At 48.7% G+C, this 21,164-nt stretch overlaps 4 protein-coding genes across 4 annotated transcripts, besides 2 other annotated features; 2 read left to right on the top strand and 2 right to left on the bottom strand.

Annotated features, from left to right (window-relative positions):
- Positions 1-1,993: 1,993 nt before the first annotated feature.
- NFIA_073350 (Zn(II)2Cys6 transcription factor domain-containing protein) lies at positions 1,994-2,584 on the bottom strand (the record flags this gene model as incomplete). Its single annotated transcript, XM_001259316.1, has 2 exons — positions 1,994-2,380; positions 2,438-2,584. 2 exons carry the CDS (start codon positions 2,582-2,584, stop codon positions 1,994-1,996), a joined length of 534 nt encoding a protein of 177 aa, XP_001259317.1.
- A 905-nt stretch (positions 2,585-3,489) lies between these two features.
- Positions 3,490-5,373, top strand: NFIA_073360 (fungal specific transcription factor domain-containing protein; the record flags this gene model as incomplete). Its single annotated transcript, XM_001259317.1, has 5 exons — positions 3,490-3,960; positions 4,017-4,174; positions 4,249-4,422; positions 4,489-4,842; positions 4,980-5,373. 5 exons carry the CDS (start codon positions 3,490-3,492, stop codon positions 5,371-5,373), a joined length of 1,551 nt encoding a protein of 516 aa, XP_001259318.1.
- A 327-nt stretch (positions 5,374-5,700) lies between these two features.
- NFIA_073370 (YbjQ family protein) lies at positions 5,701-6,081 on the bottom strand (the record flags this gene model as incomplete). The annotated part of the gene is made up of 1 exon (XM_001259318.1): positions 5,701-6,081. One exon carries the CDS (start codon positions 6,079-6,081, stop codon positions 5,701-5,703), a length of 381 nt encoding a protein of 126 aa, XP_001259319.1.
- An 844-nt stretch (positions 6,082-6,925) lies between these two features.
- Positions 6,926-6,947: a microsatellite.
- A 12,061-nt stretch (positions 6,948-19,008) lies between these two features.
- Positions 19,009-19,068: a microsatellite.
- An 843-nt stretch (positions 19,069-19,911) lies between these two features.
- On the top strand, positions 19,912-20,562 carry NFIA_073380 (uncharacterized protein; the record flags this gene model as incomplete). The annotated part of the gene is made up of 1 exon (XM_001259319.1): positions 19,912-20,562. One exon carries the CDS (start codon positions 19,912-19,914, stop codon positions 20,560-20,562), a length of 651 nt encoding a protein of 216 aa, XP_001259320.1.
- Positions 20,563-21,164: the final 602 nt, after the last annotated feature.

Consider the following 21,164-nt stretch of genomic DNA (forward strand, 5'->3'; position numbering starts at 1 on the left):
ACTCTACCTTATCTCAGGTTGAAGAGCGATATACCAGTTCCGGAGGTTTATGATTACAGGTATGAGATTTCTAAATCTGATCATTACCTCAGCTGACTCTACAAGCTGTACGTACGATAATGATATTGGAATCCCGTACATTCTGATGAGTGAGCCCCTGGTCGGCCGCTGTCAGACACATGGAAATTAGCAGCGTTGAATCATCCAGAGCTAGCCGAGCATAAGAAAGTTAAGGTTCTCCGTCAGTTGGGCGCCATCGCTCACAAGCTTCTGCATGTGCGCCTTGACCGGATTGGCTCTCTGTTCGAGGAAGAGGTGCTTTTGAAGTGAAAGAATGCCTTTCACGTGGTCAGGTATTGCAGCAAAGGTATACCTTAGAGGAAGTACCTCGCGAGCCTTTTTCCTCCGAAACAAAATTTTATGACAGCCTTGTCGCTGCGTTTACACAGCATGCTGAAGTTCTGCCGCTATCAACACCATTGCTTCACCGCAGCAATCCCTTCTCGGCGTGACCACGAATCTGACGCTCAATGTCGAAAAGCATGCGATCTATGGAATGGTTTCGTGGCGGTTGGAGCGAAGTGTGATTCTTCTGAGAACAGGGTCAATTACGTTATTGCCGGCGACGCTCTCCGGGATATGATGGAAATACTCAATTTTCGAGGTCCCTGCTTGGGAGGCTTCCCCACTATGGCACGCTGATCTGAGCGTTAATAACATCTATGTTGACGAGGACCATGACATAACATGTATTATCCATTGGGCATTTTCTCCATCAGTCCCAGACGCAATACTGTTAGCCCCACCTGGGCTTTCACAGATGGGGGACGAGTTGAGTGAAGATCTCATTGCTTCTTTCCGGGACGGGTGTCAACAGTCGGGCGCAAAGCCGACGATTATTCCAGCCTCGGAGCGTTGCAACTTCTACAACAAAATATGACACCGTGGTGTCTGTCTCGGTTTCTCAGCTTGGCTCAATCAATGACTCTGGTCTTTTTGCTACTCTCTGGAATAGAGCCTACGGTCCTAAAAAGGACCTAGCAACTTGGTTCATTCAGCAACGGTCTTCTCCTCGATACAGACAATTATACTCTGAAGCACAACAGGAAGATCTACGACCACACAAAATCCGAAAGGTGGAGCAAGAATATCTCGGGGGCAATGTCATGAGGAGTACCATTGCCCGGAGCTGACTTTGAGTTCGCAGTGGAAGTCACAATATCTTACTTCCCCCATTGGGAAACCACAGTCCTACTATGCTTTACACCCATCGGCATTGGTCTCAGCTTCCCCTGTTGCGGACTCTTTGCCAGCAGCGACTAGGGGTCATGATCACCTTGGAGGCGAGTGTATAATGCAGTCTGCCCTTTTTCCTCCAGATGTCCCAGCGGAGTCGGTTGCTTATACACCTACCCAGTATCTGCCAAGCTCCTCTTCCGGTGCTTATATAAGTGCTTGGTGTCCAGATCCCTGCTCTAATGAGCTGCTACCGACATATGGGAAACATAGAATGTTAGATCATAGTCCATTCAAAGACTTGTCCCCTGGCGTATCTGCGCGTCCTCAAGCCAGGATAATATAAATCATGCGCCCCCTAATCCTCCGCTACCAACCGTCCACGATGACCATCCCGTCAGTCAGAACCTCCGGAGAGAAAGCGAGTTATTTGTCGCAGATGCAAGGTTGTGGAAATGCTGTTAAGGGTTATCGAAGAAACCGAGGACACTGCGTGATCGCTCAGAGGAGACTTTTCATCGCCATATAACGGGGTCGATGCTTCTGTAATAATATCGCTAACACTGTCAATGAAGAGAGTAAGAACTTTGTATGTGCCGGAAATTGATCTCCGTGATACGGGCGCAGCGTCCCCTGGTCATTCTCCTTTGGCTGCAAGGTTCTAAAGCGGTTGGTTCGAGAGCCTCATTGATAGCGGCATGAGGCGGGAGACAAGGATCATCGTCATCAGTAACCGATGCCCAACTCAGCAGGCACATTATGTGGTGTTACAGAGGCTTCTTATTGCCATGATGTTGCGGCGAGTCCGTGGTTCAATAGAGTCATGCGCAGTCGAAATGTCCTCGTTTACAACCTGGTCAGCATCGGGGCGGATTCTGCGTCTCGACCGCTGTCTTCCATCCGCGACCGAAGATCGAGTGTCATCATGCAGAGCATTGCTGCGAATGAGATTGAGCAGCTGCGTGACTTTAACATCCTCTTCGTCTCGAATGGTCTCGAGTAGCCGCACGAGAAGATGGCGGTCCTTTTCAAGTTCGATAAGCTTTCGTTTCAGGGATGTCTGTCGGCGTCCATCCTTGTCTTCCTCTCTCCGACATTCCGTCTTGTATTTCACGCAGTTTTCGCAGGGAGGTCCGCCCTGACACTATTTGAAGAGGTTATCAGCAACAGGAGCCACCCTATTGTCTATCAAAACACGAACCTTTGTTTTCCGAAGCCTGCATGCTGAGCATGACAAGGACGCGTTACGACGAGTTCTAATCGATTTCAATGTGCGTTTCGCCGGCAGCGTTTGGCCATCTGAGCTCGACGCTGGAGCCAAGTAACGAACCCTGAAGGGATCCGACATTGCGGACAGAAAATGGGTAGATATAAGAAAGGGTGAATTTCCTCAAGAGGTATCAGTTTCTGAACAGCAAAGGACACGCGACAGATGCGGAGTCAACAAAGAACAAATAACCCGTCCTCTAGTGGCTGTGAAGGCATATGACAGCCATGGACTTATAAAAGTTATCTCGTAAATCCTCGCAATGACGACTGTGGGGCCTGAAAGTGATTGGTTGTTACGTATCTACTAGTTTTCATGCTCCCGGTCTCAGCTGTCAGCTCCAAGTTTTGAGGATGACTGACGCAATGATCTGCGAGCCACAACCCAAGAGGATAATGCACCGGATATTTCACCCATCCACCTAATGCCATCAGGAGCTGCTAGGGGGTCTTGATTTCAAGCAGTTCATCAATCTATCTCTTCCATCCATGTTGGGGCGAGGTGCGGCAAATACACTCTCACATCAGCCACATTGCCACAATGATATATCCCAATTCTGATTCCGTCTCAATCTTTCAGACCACAAATCCCAATATGTCAGGCACTCCACCGGTACATACGAACGGACGCGTTAACTTCCCACAAGTTCAACACATACACGCTGTTTCTTGGTTATCCTACCTAATCTAAGGCGCAATGTCCCTACCACCAAGGCGAAAGCAGACAAGAGCATGTGTCGCATGCCGGGAAAGAAAACAAAAGGTAATTGCGAGTTCTCTGACTCAGGCGCCGAAGTTTATCAGTTGGTGATCAAAATAATACCCACCTGTCAGCTTCCATCGACTTGCTTGAAGCCCATGACTGACCAGACGCAGTGTGACAGTGGACGGCCTTGTGCACGCTGTTTCGAAAATTCAATCGAATGCATCGTTGACGAAAGTAATGATCTACGACGAAAAGGGGCTCTGAAGCGCAAGGCAGCAATGATGGAGCAAGACCAAGAACTTCTAATTCAGCTCGTGAGCGCCCTTCGAGGTAGCAATGAACGCCATGTCTCTCACCTTGTGAATATGATTCGGAGTCATGCTTCATTGCAAGAAATTCGCGAGTATATAACGGACCATCTGAAACTGGGTACAATCGAGGACACATCCGAGGTGACGGAGTTTCGGCGTCAAATTCGCTTTCTCCTTGACGTAGAAGGGCCAGCCTTTGAGTCACGGAAGGCACAGCAGGTCGCTCACCCGCGTTCTTTCAACGTTCCCGCTAAGCCGTGGACGGTGGTCCAGTGCAACAATGCGTTTGTTTCGGAGCTCGTTTCGCTGTGGTTTACTTGGAATCATTCCATGTTTCCGTGTATTGACCGCAGCCTCTTCGTGCGAGACATGCGGGCTGGGAATGTGGTGTGTCAGTACTGCTCACCCTTCTTGGTGAACGCCATATTAGCTGACGCTTGCGTGAGTGATCCATTGGTGTCCTCCGTGGTTTGATGATCCTTATGACGGAATCGTAGGCACTACTGGATGATTCTCACTCCGAAAACGGAAGCTACATGAACGACAGCTCTCATTCCCTGGCTGAATGCTTTTATCAGCAAGCACAGAAGCTCCACGAGGAGGAGAGGCGACTCAGCCTGGCCACCATTCAGGGATTAGCCGTTCTATGGAGATGGTAACGAGAACGATAATTTGTTATCCTCGCCCGCAAATTCTCTGTTTAGACTTTCTGCGTCTAACCTTTGATAGCACGTGTACGTTCGGTAACAACCATCTAGCTCGAGTGTATGAGGGTCGAATAGTCGACGCGTTACGCAACTTCTCCACTTCAATGACATATGCTTCGCCAAAGCCCAGCGGAAATGAGCAACAGTATGACAATGTTTGTAGCATAGCAATTTGGGGGGTGTACAACATTCTTTTGTGAGTGTGGGATGATCGAGAACTCTCACGTCAGACCGGGCGGTTCTAAGTCATTGCAACGTCTAGGGAAAATCTGATCACCTACCGGCGCCGGCCGCTGATCGGGGTTCCGCAATGTGCGCGTCCACTGGTGTTCCACGTTGAGGGTCTCGCGGGTGAGCAGTGGGCTCCATATCCGAATTCCCAGCCAGCTACTACAAGCCATGAATCGTGCTTGATCAACAGTCTCTGCAACTTGACTCTGATCGTCAATGACATATGTCTATTGCTCTCCAAGAGCTGGAAGTATCTCTCTCCCGAAGCTGTAGATCAAAGTGTCGAAGCCTCGTTCAAGCGCCTTGAAGATTGGAAGGCCCATGTACCGTCCTGCATGCGGCTAAGTGATACAGAAAGGTCTTCCCCGCAGGTCCTCGGCACCCAGTGAGTGTTATCAATTGGACCCTTGACAATGATTACGTGTCACTCATTGAGTATAGCATATACTACCACACAATCATGATCTCACTGTACAACTTTCCGCAAAAGTCCTTCGGAAGTGTACGAATGAGCAATACTAGTACTCCCTCAAATGCGAGAGCCCGAGCCATGCGCCTTCACGCGGCGCATGAAGTAGCTCGGCTAGTTGAACTTCGTCGACGACTATGGGGCTTGGACCGTATTTCTGCGCCCCTCAGCCAATGGATAACGATCTCGCTGCTCACTCTGCTGGAGGACCTGTCTACACCAGAGAGCAAAGAGGCGTTCGTCAGCCTTTGTGTTGCACTGCGTGTATCAGCCCGGCGATGGGAGCATTCGAAGGGTCTCCTCCGGCTTACGCAGCATCTCGCACTTCAGTCATGTTCGACCTTACCTCCGGAAACCATTCCGCTGTATAGGGACTTTCAAGATTTGAGATGGGGCCCAGAGGATGATGAGAAATTTGGTGCACTGGCTCGGAGGTTTTGGATGTGATCACCATGGGCAGTGCAAGACTGGATCTAAGACCTGTATCGTCACCGATTATCAAACTCAGATCACTCGTTCATTTAATGAAGTCTCAAAGCTGACAGTCTCCGGATGAGCCACTGTTCAATCCTGTGTCGTATGCTTCTCTCACGGTCTCATAGTTCAATCTGCGAGTACGCCGGGACTAGATGAAGAACCCCATTAATCTATATACCTATACAGAACCTTTTGATGATTAGGGCCCCGCAAGAAAGTCTCGACCACTAAACCCTTCAGTACTCGAGTCAAACTTTGTAACATGCTTGATCACCAAAGACAAGGCAAGCTAGCCCATTACCCCTCAATCCTCTCCACCACACAAGCAGTCCCATACGCACACACCTGCGAACAAGCCCCAATACTCGAGACATCGAACCTCATCGCAACGATTGCATTCCCCCCGCGCCCCATACATTCTCCGACTAGTCGCTCGACGGCCTCATTCTGCGACGTATACATCAGATTGGTGAACGGGCGGAGCTCACCGCCCACAGACGAGCGCACGATCGCGCCGAGATCAGTGCCCCAATTGCGGGTTCTGACGGTGAGGCCGTAGACTGTTCCGAGGACTTTGGTGATTTTGTAGCCGGGGAGGTCGTTGGTTGTCGTGGTGATAACACCGTGGGTGTCGGTGAAGCAGGAGGGGGTGTTGTCTTGGGATCTGGATGGAGGCATGATACGTAGTAAGAGGTTTGGCTTGAGTATATACATAAAAAATTCCTGAGGCGGATTGCTTTTATGTTTCTTGGATGAGGCATTTTGTCAAGGAAAATCGCGCATACAAAATGGCGATCAGCCTCGTATTCACATAAGCCCAGACAATAATAGGATATTGAACCTAATCGCCTGATTGATTTTTAGCAGTGAATCAAGCTCATTCGTGAGATGTCAAGTTATTCACTAAAAGCTTGATTCTTTCTGGGAGCGAATCTACCACTTCCCCTGCAGATTGCTCCTGTCGGGGGTCTTGTTCTCTCAACCTCCAATATCCAGTTTCTTTGAATATACTCTCTCCCTTTGCGGACTGGTTAGTTGCATAATGGCAAAGCATGGTCTAGAGGGAAAATTCCAGAGACTTCCTTCCTTTCATAAAGTGAGACATGCATTGATAACCCAGGCCCCAGGTTGCTAAAGAACCCAGCTATATATCTAACGCTTGGATCTTCTACTACAGCATCTCAGACTACCCTTCTTCCCAATTACCAGGTGGCCGACATCGACCACAAAGGATGCCATGACACAGCTGGCGAATAAACGCTGGCGCTGCCAATCTTGGCGGTTTCTGCGAAGCCACCCCCGACGGGAAGATGAGGTCCTCAGCAGTGCATAAAGTCCAATGCAAATGTTCCTTCCTGTCGGAACCCTCATGTGACCTGCGTCTATCAAGAACAAACTGCAATTCCCATACCAGTGGTCGGACGAACGAGATCCCGTGGGTGGTCTCAAGCTGTACGCCCTCAGCGACCTAGGTCCCCACTCAAAGCTATGCAACGTGTTTATAGCGCCTCAAGATTACGTCTTTTTTTTTTTTTTTTTTTTTTCTCGGAGTACCGCACGTCTGCAACCCACTACCTTGACAGGAGAAGGAGTGGATACACAAGATCACATGGAGGGCGCTCGGCGGCGAGGTTTTTGACTGCAGATTAATTGGAGGATATGAATTTCATGGCTAACACTGGTGGGTTACGTCCTCTTCAGCTTCTTGCATATCTGACAGAGTCCTGTAGGATTTGACTCATTCGCACCTCCATACGGTCTGTCGTTCAAGAAACCCGACTTTACATCAAAACAAACGGGTAACCTCTGCCTACCATTCCTTCGAAGTAGGATTATCGGAGTCATACTCCTGTCTACTCCAGGACAAGGATCTCTGGATGGTCGAGGCCGCACACATCAACGTCCCGGTCATTGTGAAATGCAATAAGCCAATCTTCCCGGATTGACACTAAGTTTACCGATTTATCAGACCCAACAGGAGAGGCGTTGGCTGTGAAGGCGCTCCCCATGGCACTCCGCTAGCAGAGGAACCGTTCAGGTCAGTTGTGCCAAAGATAATCTGACCTTCGGAGGACCTAGGCAGAGAGACGTTACCCGCTTGCAGAGACATTATCACATCAACACTGGGAATGTTGGTGGAACACGTCCAGTGAGGAACCGAGTACCAGATTATTCCCGATTGTCTCTCTATTTTCGAGATTATATAAAAAGTTACCAAGGTGCTATAATCCAACCTCGCGAGTGCAACATTGTATGGGCGAATCCCAACAACAGCAGCGCCATCTACTGGACTTACAAAGTCTGGCAGCCACATGTTTGAGGTGTGATAGGTTTCACCTGTCCTAGTCCCCTTGCGCGCTTTTACTGCAACGTGAAGAACATTGACATGGGGTCGAGGGAGGGGCAATTCTTTGCAAAGTACTCGAGCGATGACCTTTGGCGAGTATCTGCTACCCGCGGTGTGACCTGCAGAATATCTTCCTGCCGAAGCCAGGGAACACGTCTGTTGCAGCGAGGACCAGTCGCACTGGTTCTCCTAGAACGGCATGCCATCATATAATAGACATGGGAGTCAATGAAGTGCCTCCCTCATGAAGAGTTCGCAGGCACGGTAGCGTGCAAGAGGTATGCAAAGATTTGCATGCCTGAAGGATGAAACTCTCCCTCCACCTTCATTCAAGAACAGTAAGCTCCCGTTCACAACGACTGCGCTCTCTACAAGGGGTCTTGCGCAAACTGCGTTTAGGCCAATCGGGGTGCGAAATGCTCTTGCGTTCTGATAAAGTTGCCGGCTGGGATCCTGAGCTGGATAAGTACGAGTGAAAACCAACTTTCTGATCAGGCACTACCATATGACTTCCTTAAACTGACCACATCACAAAATACAAAATGCCGTAAGTTATTACTCTTCTCTCTCTATAACTGTACTAGTCTGCACTGATTGATTGTCCTAACTAATGCTTTATTAGCACATCATGGTAATACAACAAAGCTTGAGAATCTACCAAGTGATGTTTTTAATCTCCCAAGATCGCCGTGAAATCCCCCTCAAAGAAGGTGCGAACAGAAGCACATTATGTGTCCCCCCAGAAAGTGGAGATGCTCCCGGACGCTTGGTTCCTGCGCGCGCACACATGGACCCTGCGGTGGTCCTGGAGACTGTTTAAGTCGATTGTCACTGCCCAGTTACCCCACGCCACCAAGTTCTGTTACCAAGGGCGCCTTCAACTCCAGAATGACTGAAGTAGAAAAAACCCAGTTCACTTCACCGGAACCATAATCTGGGTGGCGTTAGAGAAGGCAGCGACGAGTTGACACGCAGCAATAAAGACCTTACTCGATCATATAAAAAACAGCCGGCAACGGATGTGTACCCATCGTCGCCTCCGTCTCGTCATTCATCGCCATGATACACGACATGGCAAGTAACAGAGATCGAAACCTACAGCGCTGCAGAAATACGATTTAAGGCTTCTCTGCCAGTCCACTTTGTAGTGGTGTGCAACGCTCATCACGCAGGACAGTCCCTTTTGGTCGAGAGAACTCCAGTCCAGCCTAACTGAGGATGGAGAGTTTCACCGGGCGCCTCTGTGGGGTCTCCTGGTTTCTGGGGGAATGGAATCCTGGCTGGCCATGTTGGACTGGACTTGGATGGAATTATGAGTTCTCCATTGCTGCAGCTGACCAATTAGTCACAGGCTTGGACTCCTGGCATCCAAGTTGACGGAGCGAGAAGCAGGCCGTTTGGACATTGTGCGGAGACGTATCCCGTCCGCAAACTTCTGATGTTTGTGCCATCCAGTGTTATTCCTAGAAAAAATTACTGACAAATGAGAGGGGTAAAAGCGAAGAAGAGGCAGCTTCGGCCAAGTGCCCGACAGCACCAACATTCCTCCATACGGCAGCCCAAGTACCGACTCCCCTGATTATCTACAAGGAACCACCCCACAGATTCTGAAAACGGAGCAAAGAATCTCTTTGATAGCCCCTCATAATACGGTGGGCATGGCACAGGGAAGCCATGGGATATCAATTTAAGAATCACTAGGAGTCTGCAATGCGTCCGCAACTAGACACACTTGCAGGAGCATGAGGCTTACGAACTAGTTCCATACCCCAAAGATGATTCCCCGGTACTTCCATGGAAATAGGTCTACGATTTGAAGGTAGATGCGGACAACTACGTTACCGATTTCCGTGTAAGAATGTATGGACTGATGAGAAGTTGTCATCGTGCTCGTCACGAGTTGGTGGAGATCAGAAATGAGCACCTTGGTTGAGAGGTAGTTGAGTAGTGAGACATCTTCATTCCTAAGCAGTCTCAGATCCATTCCATGTTGGAAGATGAAAGCACCAACTCATGCAGGAACAACGAAGCAATGGCACACTCAATCCTTCTGTACATCGAGTATAGCTCCTACTTCATCAGCTGTGGGACTTTGTAGATAGATGGCCGGCATACGCCTCAGTTTAGTATCTTCCTGAGTTGGACGCTGCGCAGGCTTTCTTAATGATGACGAATTTCTCTGAGCATCTCAATGTCACGATGAAAGAGCACGATGGATTCATACTCATTGCCAAAAGTTCAATCTGATTTTGCACGAAACATCAAGTCCCGGTGACTGGCCAGAGCCACGATGATCCTCAGGTTCGGAATTAGAATGACCTGTCGCGATCTGTGTTAAAAGCAACGGATCCTGAATCTTGCAGATTTTACGGGTATTTTGTGGCACACCCCCTGATATCTTCTTTGTAGATAGTTCTATTCCATTCCCTATGTCGATAGTCCTTCAAGATGAGTTGTTGATCCCCTATAGCCAACCAACTGCCGCTGGATAGACGAACCGCAGGGTTCTTGCGATTGCAAATGACCATTTCAGGAGAACATGAGCTTCCATCATCAGCAGAACATTCTAGCTACCGAAATAGTCAAACGCACTTCCTTCTGAGGCTTAGATAGAGTGACCCCAAAGTTTACAGGCTGCGCCCTTCCCGCTGTTTTCGGATTGCACGACCATTTTCCCACAGTCTTTCTTCTCTCATGCATGGAGTAACAGTGACACTTCACCCTGACTGGATCGGGGGGAGTAAGGATAGAGGCTTTGCAGGAGTGATCAGCAGAAGGAACTGGTGGAATGATGCAGACAATAGGGGTCAGTACGGAGTAGCGTGGGCATAAATCCTTCACTGCTGTCTCGAATAGTATTCTGCATGTTCTCAGCTCCAGCCCGCTCCAGGATGGCGTTCTTAAGCTCCAGTAAGCCAGTAGTTCATAGAGGACGAGGACGTCTGCACCGAGGATGCGTAATGCCGTCCCAAACAGCCGTTTCAATTTCTTTATGGTCGTCCGTTGGGGCCATTACCTCCTGATGAACTTCTCTTCCAGGGGCTGACATTAGAGGATTAGTACCACGTACTCCTTTGACTTTGACGCTCAAAGAGGGCTTGGGCTGCTGCTTTGCACCGATGATCAACGAAGGAAGGGAGTCAAACAGCCTGTGCTATCGCTTTAGGAACTAATCAACCTCGAGACGAGGCCAGATCTACAAGACCACAGCAATTAACTTCGGCTAGAAAACTTCGGCTACGAACCAAACTCACAAACAACCATTTAACCGCGCCCAGAAAGGCAGACCGGGGAAACGGCCCTTTCCCTGCACGGGCAAACTCTACACCTTTCTCCATCCGAAGCGGGGATCCAGAATCATCCGGCGATTAACCGGAAGCTTTGGCCTAGGCCATTCACCGCTGGTTTGAGTCATGGAGAACTGGCTGAATTAACAACGGTCAAAAAATCCTGATTCTCCTGAAGAGAACCGCATGGAAACGCAACAGAGCCATGGTGGTTCTCGTCGGAGAGGGTCGGAGGTTGATGGCTAGGATTGAATTATGGAAGTGGTTCAAAAGGATAAGATTACGGAGTTCTTGTTTCCGGCGTCATCGCTGCTGTTGGAATCAACCGACACGCAGCTTGGTCTCTTGATCGAAATCCTTCCTAAGCGTACGGAGGACAACCGAACACATTGCACTCTAGAGTAGCAAAAACTTGAAAAACTTGGTAGTTTATCAACGGCGAATGACACTTGCCCCAAGCTCGAGACCTACACGTGGAATAAATACAGCGGAGACAGCGCTTGGTCGAAATTCCCCCACGCCGTAGATATCTATCTACTCTACGGAGTATTCTTCGCCATATCAGCCAGGTCAAGCGAGGTATCATCTCCATTCTTTGATGTACGGAGTAGCTAAATAAGATGCCATCCCACTCTCACTGTCGGTAATCATCGTCTCCATCATCCAACCCCACTTTCACTCTTGAGCACAGGGGAGTAGAACGTCTAGAAATGTTCTGGAACATCTGGACCCCTGCTCCCACCTTCACAACACACATACAATCCCTGTCAGCGGTCCTGAGTGATGCATGCTGTTCTCTAAACCCTCCATCCATGAGAACAGCTAAGTGCTCCGGCTAAGCACCTACCAACAGTGGGCCTTTTCCTCTTTTCCATAAGGTTCACAAGGTTAATAGTGGTCTGAGCAATCCTGTTTCATCAGTTAGTATCTCAGTCACTCTGATTCACCGGCGGATGGGTGTTATAAAGCTTTCTCAGAAGACAAGATAACGTGATAACTTGATATTCAGGGGGGGATTTACCTCGGTGCATTCAAGAACTCCAGGATCGCCATCACTATATGCAGTGCAAATACCATGCTTCCCAAGCCCAGGGGTACAATACTATGAAATATTAGTTCATTAGCTAGTATTTGCAGTGTAGGAATAGCCCGGTAGGGTTAGAGTGGCATATATATGCGCCAAAGGCAACTGATATGATAGAGAAAAAGGTAACAGTAGAAGTCAGCTTCATCTTGGCTGTCAAAGAGTTGATAGTCACTTAGAATGTGTAAGAAAGCAGAAGTTTTGAGTTGAGTGATGAATTCAGTGAAGGGTAAGAGTGTATAAATATACTCATGTAGGCCATATAATGTCCCTCTCATGCAAACGGACTGAAACAAGTAGAAGATTTGACTTTACTCAAATCCATTTAAGTGATAATTACTCTTGTCTTGCTTTTGATTACTCTTTTAGTAGGCGAACTGCGTATGGGAGCAATCCTGAAAAGCTTTAGTATTGAAGTGGGAAATAGCTGCCCAGAATCAGGGGAAATGATGCTCAACAAGTACATCCAATGTGTAGTTATCTACAGTGATGATAACTGATTTTATAGAGACTGATAACTGATACTCTGTATAGCTGATATAAACCATGTACGCGAGGTAATGAAGAGCTTGATTGCTTTCTAACCTGCTGGTATGAAGCTCTTTGAACGATGAATCAGGAGGCCGGATGAAGGCTACTTGATATACAGTTCTGTTTCAGTTCCTCTGGATCCTGGGCCCTGCGCGCGGAGCATAGTAAGACCATAACCACCACTTGATATTCCCTTCGGCCCGGCAAAACCTCAGCATGCTTGAAGCCTGCAAGACAGTAGAACGTGCAGTGTTTAGAGGCATTCACAGATAGATATCCGTCGTCGGACGCTGACGCTTCACCCCAGTCACGGTTACATGGGCGGTTGAGGTGTGCTTTATTTGAGCCAACCACGCCTCATGTATCCTTAATGATGATGATGTGATAATGGGCGTATTACTCTATAGATAGTTGGTGCTATATAAGTACTGATATCGAAGCATCCGAAAGACACCGAGTAAGCAGTCAGCCTTATGGGGTTTCGGTGGGGTTCGCGCGAGGACATAAATATCTAACGGGGTACTCCACTGCGTACTCCATACGGTGGATATGTGGGTGAGATTGATTCGGCGTGATATGAGACAGCATTATAATGTAATTGTTGCTGACGGATGTTGGTCTGACACAGAAATGACTAGAGTTGACGCGTGTGTTATCACCGTAGTATTATCTGACAATAGCACAGTAGTAATATGTCAGCTTTTTCGATACTTCCCTGGTTGCTCGTGTAACCCATCCAACCCGATTACGCCAGCTGAACAAGGTATTGGACAACGAGCACCACCTTCGAGACATGTTTAGGAATTCGGTGGTTTTACACATGAATGAAGCTGTTCGCCACTTCATCAGCTGTCAAATGGAATAAGTGATATCCTAAAATTACTCGGCCCTCCGGAGCACCACTCTTTCTATCCGATGTTGATGCTTACCTCGGTTGATACGGCTTGAAGGATATACCTTCGGAGTACTCCGTAAAGCTACCTACGAACCAAAGAAGAAAATATCACCGACTACGTCAGTCAACATCAATAAAGTATCTTAGCAGACAGCAGACGGTAATATTTCGGAAAAAGGATGCGACCGGTGGACAGCATCACTGCCATCATATGAACAGGACCGAGGCATCGACATCATCCTTAATGACGAGTGTGGCTGGCCGCCTCTGAATAACGATGACCATCAAGGAGTAAACCAGGTATCATTATTGCTACTACTCCAGTCGATAGCAAAAAAGTCCATCAGTGCAGATGGCACCGGGAGTCGCCGTGAGTCGCCGACTGTGTTCGCCACATGTCTCCCATTCCCCGAGCTCAGATGAAATACGATTAATAATATGATCTATCCAGCGAGTGATCGCCCGGGGAAGCTGCAAAAAGTTGAAGCTCTGTCCGAGGTTTTAAGTTATTAGTGAAATGACCTGGGATTTGGAATCCGGGGCCCTTTTGCGGACGGAAGGGATCGCGATACTTCCGCCTGCTCCTGGAAACTGGGCCTGTAGCTCGAGCTGGAAGCAGCTTCCGCTGCGAGGAGGTCCCGTTCTATGTATCCTCTTTTCCTGGGTCGGAAGCGCCTTGCACGAAGTTGGAGATCCGTGCGGGGGGAATATGTACTATTGTCTTTCTCTAGAATGTATGGGGTAGTGGTAACTGGTAACTCTGGGGAGTGCGGAGAGTGGGATTGACTCTGGCTTGTCTTCAGACGTGAGGAAGAATACCTTATGAATATGATGTACAGATTACAGGCGAGACATACATACTGTACGCACTCCATGTTCTTAGGTACAACTAGTCTACCCCATACTGGCAAGAGCTTGAGCTTGAGCTCGGACTCCTCCGCTCGGGCCATACTGTGGTAGCTCCAGAGAGTCCAGAGCCACGCAGTGCTACTGCTCCATAGGACCATATGTACGATGATATGCACCAACAGTCGCCTCACATGCTGCGGTGACTGCACCGGATTCCAGACTCCAGAATCAGAGTTGGAAGCTACAGCCCTAGATTGACAGACTCAATCTACAGTTGTTCTAAGACCTCCACCCCGGTCGCAGATGCAGCAGCCACAGGTCATCCACATAAATGTGGCTGATAGTCGGTAATGCCTGAGCGATCTAAGCTCCTTCATACATCGACAGGTATCAAACCCTTCATTTCCCGTCGGTCGCTGGCATGGCGGGCTGGAATCCAATCATGGAGGAAGCGGTGAATCACCGCTCATTTGGCGCCTTTGATGCTGGAGTATGGCGTGTGGCAAGGGAGGGTGGCTAATGTACGTACCCTGCACCGCACAGATGTGTATGTGTGTGGGTGTTGTATGTGTGCAATGTGCGGCGCATACGGGGTACATAATTATTGGCTAAGTAATGCGGTGTGTCTGTTTGTGTACACTGTGCAGAGCAAGGTAGGTTAAGGGACTTGTGTCGACTGTCGAGAAGGGATGGATAGTGGGCCAGGTAATTAAATAATTATACATGCATTACATGAAGAGCTGTAAGTGGGTGGAACTGCAGGGTTGAATCCGGGATCATGGGCCTACGAATCTGATCTCTGCGATCTGGAATGTCGGGGAGGATTGGATGGTGATCCCGGAATGCTGGGGTGCTGCAGCTGCAGCGGCGCCCTTGATAATCTACCATCAATCAATCAAGCCATCAAGGTATCAATATTTCCTAATTAGTAGTACAGAAGTACCTGCGCTCTGTCGCCGGGGGCTTTGGCCTACGGGTAATGGAATGAAGGAGCCACTGAACATGGGAGGGAATGGACAGATAGTCGTCGTCATCAAACAGTTATCGATCAATAAACTTGAGATGCAACATACCTTGAATTCAATGCACATATTCCCCTTCTAGAAGAAACTTGTGAAGACACAGGACCCTGCTGTCCTTATAGACCGTCTCCTTTATTGACCAAATCAGGGAAACTGCCATATCCAGGACGGACACATATCCGCCTTGGTCAATGCATTCCCACGGTCGGACACAGCGTTCGACAATAGTAGTATGAGTAGTCATCCCTTGATCCGGGATTCGCGCCTCCCATCACCGTCTTTCATAGCTTGGGCCTACACTATTGTAAATCCCGTCAAAGTGAGTATCCATCAGACATCAATCTCCGCAATTCCGGGCCCTGTCTCCTGGAAGCTGGGACCCTCTTCCGCGGCCCATCCCGTTCCCCCTGTCCCTTTTTCCAAGGGAGTACTTTTTGCCAAAGTTGATTGATCGCAATGTCTAATTATTGGGTCTACAAGAAGACGTAATGTGATGTCTAGCGGAAAACAAAAAGACGGAAACAAAGCAACGGAACGACCCTTAGCTCTATTTTTTAATGATCGCTACCGCTCTAAGTAAACTACTGTTGACTAGTAGGATAGATGTATCCGCCTGGACGGGTGCGATCGTCGATGTGGCTCCCCCGGGGTATGTGGAAGAAATTCCGCGGTGGCTGAACTGTTTGGGCGGTGATTGGGTCTTAGTCTTCCAATGTCCTTTTGTTTTGATTGCTCGTGATCGATAGGTAGATTCGATGACTGGGTCTAGACTTTTGGGATCCTGAACCTCGGGATAAGTGAGTACGAGGTACCCCCTGGTGATTGATACTAACAGTCGATACATCCAGTGTACTTAGGTCTCTTTTACAGCGTCGAAATGAGCTGTAGCTGTCATATTCTTCAGGTGTTTAAAGTACCTGTGGAGTCGAATTTGAAATCACAAATTTTGATGGCTCGTCCACATTGTCGGGTTGATAAAAGTACTGGTGCGTGGAGGGCGATACACCTTTCCCAATCAGGTAATCGTGATTCTAAGTTGATTGCTCGATCGGGAATGTAACACGGTGCTTTGGACTCTATACAGAATAGTCCGTACTATCTAAATCAGTAGTGTGCTCATCGCTGCCTTAACCAAAGTACTTTGCTCCTAAGGCGTACCCAGCTGGATGGTTCTCAGATTTTGGGCGTCGGTGTCGGTATCTAGGGGAGACCTCCCCTCCCCTCGGGTACAAGTTGTGATGAACATGAGGAGGAGCTAGTCGCTGAGAAGTGGAATTGCCCTGAACTTCGGACCCGTTCCTAACATGTGCTCCCGCCATAAACATCCTGAACTCATCTTAAGAGTGAATCAGGGGCATATTCTCGTCAGGCAGCGGTTGACCATCTTCACGGGTCACTTCCGAGTGCGACTCCATCTGACATGTGTCATCTTGATTGTGATTCCTCGTTGCTTGTGACATTGCTCCGATATGTGACAGCCTCCTATGCTTGGCGCTTGGTAGCACGGAGTACTTCTGTTTCTAGTCAGGGGAGTTTCTGCGGCGGAATGCACTTGACTTGCGACACAAAGAAATCATACTTCCCTTCTGTTTGTTGTCATCAGCCTAGAAGGGGCCATTCATTTCTCTATGGACAAAGAACTAAACTGTATTGCGTATTCGGTACGAGCAGACGGAACATTACCTGCCGAGGGAGTCGCCCTCCGTTTTTCCGTCCAGCTACCTAGGTATCATGAGCATAATTCCACCAGTCACAAGCTCGGCTGAAGTCACGGGAAGATCCAATCTGGCGAAGGAGGCGTGTTTCATATGTCTCATCCTGGTGGCCTTGGAGTGTAACTTAGTGTTGCCCCAAGACGGGGAGTTTTCCGGAGACGCGGGTCGGAGGCCGTTGGATGGGACAGAAGTGCCTAGTTACGCCTCATAGAGTTCCTACAATCTAGCGACGAGGTTACTTCCAGTTCCCCGTACTCATAGGCTTCTCATTTATCATAGGTTACTTCAGAGGGCTGCAATATGGTATTTAGCGGGGGTGGGTTGAAGACAAAGACACGGTTCAATAACCTAATTAATGGATTTGACGCGTCTCGACGTCTTTCGAAGCCGAGTCAAAGAGCTCCGCGCCCCCGTCCCATGGTCTGGGTTTGAGTTATCATGTGTTTGAGGCGCCGAGGTACCACCGGTCGCTCTTTTGTGGGGGATGGATGCCTCACTTCCTCGGCAGGTGGGCGGACATCTCAGCAGGGAGAAGCAATCTGATTTGGTCACAGTTCATCTCAAAAGACTGCAATTCTTTGTACTCGAGTTAAGGCAAAATGAGGGTTTGGCTTGGTCTTATGGCCGTGGGCATGGCAAAATGAATTTTGCCGCGACCGCGAGATGCGACCGAAGGACCATAAAATAAGGACCGAAATAAGGACGCATGCGCACTAACTCTTTAACAAATAGCCGGATCTCCACCGCGGATGCCGCGCAATTTACCGCGCTTTTAGGGATAGAGAGGTAAGGCATTCTTTTCTTTTCCTAGCTCGTTATTTGGAAGCCACGATCAGGAGTCTGTACACCCAGTATTCAGAAGCCAGCACAAATGAGCTTGGGCAGAGATCAAGACTTCACTATTCAGCATTGCAAAAATCAATCATCTCCCCGACTTTTTGTTTGTCGCCCTGACCGCCAGAAAGAATGGCCAGGAAACAACACACCGATCGGGGCCTGAACACTCGGCCTCTACCTATCTACGCGCAACGTTTGTAGTTTGAACTCTGGCTGGACCATCGATAAGTATATACTCCCGTGTGAACTTGCGGACTTGCATCCGCCCGCTGTACGTATCTCTGTCGCATCGTGCATCCGCTGCGAGGAATGCGTCAAACAGTAGGAGCGGTGAAATCGAGCTATCATCCCTGTTGTGTGATTCGACCGTGCACATTTCTGTTTGAGCTTGAATACAGCAATCAGCTTTCAAGGTGTTGACCGCAAGAAATACAGGCGCGTTGGGTGTCAAAAGGAAGTGGTTTGATTGTCGCAAGGGTAGAAGGTGGCTTTCTTTTACTTTTTTCTCTCCAAGTTTGATACGGAGCACATGTGGTAACTGGCGAGCAATGATGTGTTCGAATCGACCACCAGAGAAGTGGCGACCATGTTGACCACCACTAGATATCAGCCTTCACTCCAGGATTCGATCAAACCCCAAATAGATTTGTCGGGATGAAACGACAGTCAGGAATGGGGGCCTGTCTTACTCTTGTCTTGAAAAAAGTGATGCTACTTTGTGGAAGTTCAGGCTGCTGTTGGCGTTGCATTTGAAGCTCGTATATAGTTGTCAGACGCTGAATTAGAGTCGGTCAGATTGCACGGGGTTCTATTTCGGCACTCATGATAATAATATCCGTAATGGGAAATAATACTCTTCTGTTTTGGGGGGACTATTCCTCCGGGAATTTCCTCAAGAGAATAATTAATTATTCTGGATGATTTTATTAATTTTATTTATTTTCTTGCTGACCGTTCCTTCCATTTATGATTTATCCCTTCTTCCCCACGCCCGCCCCCAAATCCGATCTTCCCCGGCCCGCGGTCCGGCGAAAGGAAAAATAAATAAATAAATAGACCGGAATAATTAAAATAAAGAAATAAAAAATAAGAAATAAAATGAAATATTCGGGTGAAAGAAATTAAATAAATGCAACGAACAAAGGCCAGAAGGAATAGAAAAAGATAGATCCACGCCCACTGGACCAGGATCTTCTGCTGTCAGATTGTTTCTACTCTCTGTCAAACAACTTCACATCCAAAGAACGAAGTACCTAATATGGGTTCGCAGTATCCTTCCACATCCATACCAAACTGGACTGGTCAATTTCGACGACCTGTATACTACCACTACGCTTAAGACCTTCGACTCATACCATCTCTTTCTCACATCCAACCATCTATTGCATACATACGGAGCGCCCCTTCCGCCTGATCGCCGTTGTCGCAGACTGTTGTCACTGACCCCTTTCAGCACTTGATCGTTGGATCTTCGGGCGGCAGTTTTAAATCAGGAATAAGAAAATATACACCCGATTTTCTGCACCTGTGTGGTATTTTTGATTGCAGAGTGGTGGAGCCCAAGCATTTTTCGTTTTTCTTTTATTTTTTATTTTGTTATTTTCCAACCCCCGCGACGCCTTATCTGTTGGGATATGCAAGGGAGTCCAGACTTCCCCGATCATCGATCTGGCCATCTATCTATATACATATACTCAGATACCCATTATTTACTCTGCCATCTTCTCATCAGCAGCAACAACAACAACAACCCCATTCACTCTTGCCAAAAGAGTATTTATCCTTTTGATTCCACCATCTCCTCTCCACTCTCCATACTCTTACACACTTCCACATACGCTTACATCTTCGACTGCTTCCAACGCGACACCTTCTCCTTGGTATCACACCGGTTCCAATTCTACCAAGATACAGAGAAGACACTCCAAACACACCGGAACAATGTATCCCTGCCTCGCTTTCAGTCACAACCAGTCCAGCATCAGGTCCACTCCGAGCGAAGCCAGCCCAACCCTCATCAACCATGTTTCCACGATCACGGACAGCTTTATGGGCGATGGGTACTTCAACTCCTTCGACTCGGAGGTTCCTAGAGCCCCTCCCCCATCTCTGGACAACGATACTCTACTCGATATTCATCCCCGCAAGACCTCCTTCTCTGATGTCCTTGGAATGAGCAGCGCCTGTGCTTTTCCCTCTTGGCCCAAGCGTCCCAGTCTGCTGAGCTCAGACTCGGAGGGATCCACTGCTTCTGCTTACCTCTCGGACGAGGACCTACTGTTCTCCAGTGGCCCTGCTTCCTCCTCAGAGTCCGCTATTGAAGAGGAATCCGCTGCTCAGGAACCGGCCATTGGCGCTCATTCCTTGACCACCGAACAACAGATCCAGATGGTGCGCGCTGCTGCCGAAGAAGAAGCTCATCGCGCCCGTTTCCTGGCTCAAGTTCAAGCACATGCGCGCGCTCAGCAAGCTCTCCGTGTAGCTCAGATGGCTGCAGCGGAAAAGGAGAATACAAAGAGCAAGAAGCGCAGAACTTTTTCGGACAGGAAGAAACGCGCGACATTCGTCAGAACCATTTCCAGTCGTTCTTAGAGCATTGGGGTGTTTGTCATCGCTTCTTACTTTTGTTACACCATAATCGTCATGATACTGTGATACCCCCACTGCTCGCGCCTTGGTCCACCCCACGTCTTTTCTTTACAACTTGTTTCATCGGTCTCCGGAGTTCTGGCATGTCAGCTGCATCGCCACTACATAGCGCTTTCGATTCTTTTTCATTTTCCCATTTTGAACCTCCTTCATCAGCTATCGGCACTCCTATTCCTCGAACCGCAGCAAATGATAGCATCTGCCTGCTGTCAGATGCAGACTGGAAGGCACCTGCTCTGGACCTTTCTGGAAAGGATGAGCAAAGGGCGAGTCTCTGGGATGACGCGAGAGAGAATATGCACGTGCATCACTCAGGGTCTCATGCGGCGACTTGGTTGGTTGGTGCGGTTTGCGCCGACGCAGATGTGCGGAATTCCAAGGCCGACCGGGTGCGCCGTGATTTGCTGCCCGAGACGGGCGGCCTGATTACATAATTTCCCCCTCGCTGACGGCGCATTGCAACGAAAAAAAAAAAAATAAACCAACTGGTCATCCCCCTCCTTCTCCTGGCCGGTCTCCGCCTTGTTTCCCTTCCCTCGCCTGCT

This window comes from Aspergillus fischeri, genomic scaffold, assembly GCF_000149645.3.
Source record: "Aspergillus fischeri NRRL 181 1099437636264 genomic scaffold, whole genome shotgun sequence".
Lineage (NCBI taxonomy): Eukaryota > Fungi > Ascomycota > Eurotiomycetes > Eurotiales > Aspergillaceae > Aspergillus > Aspergillus fischeri.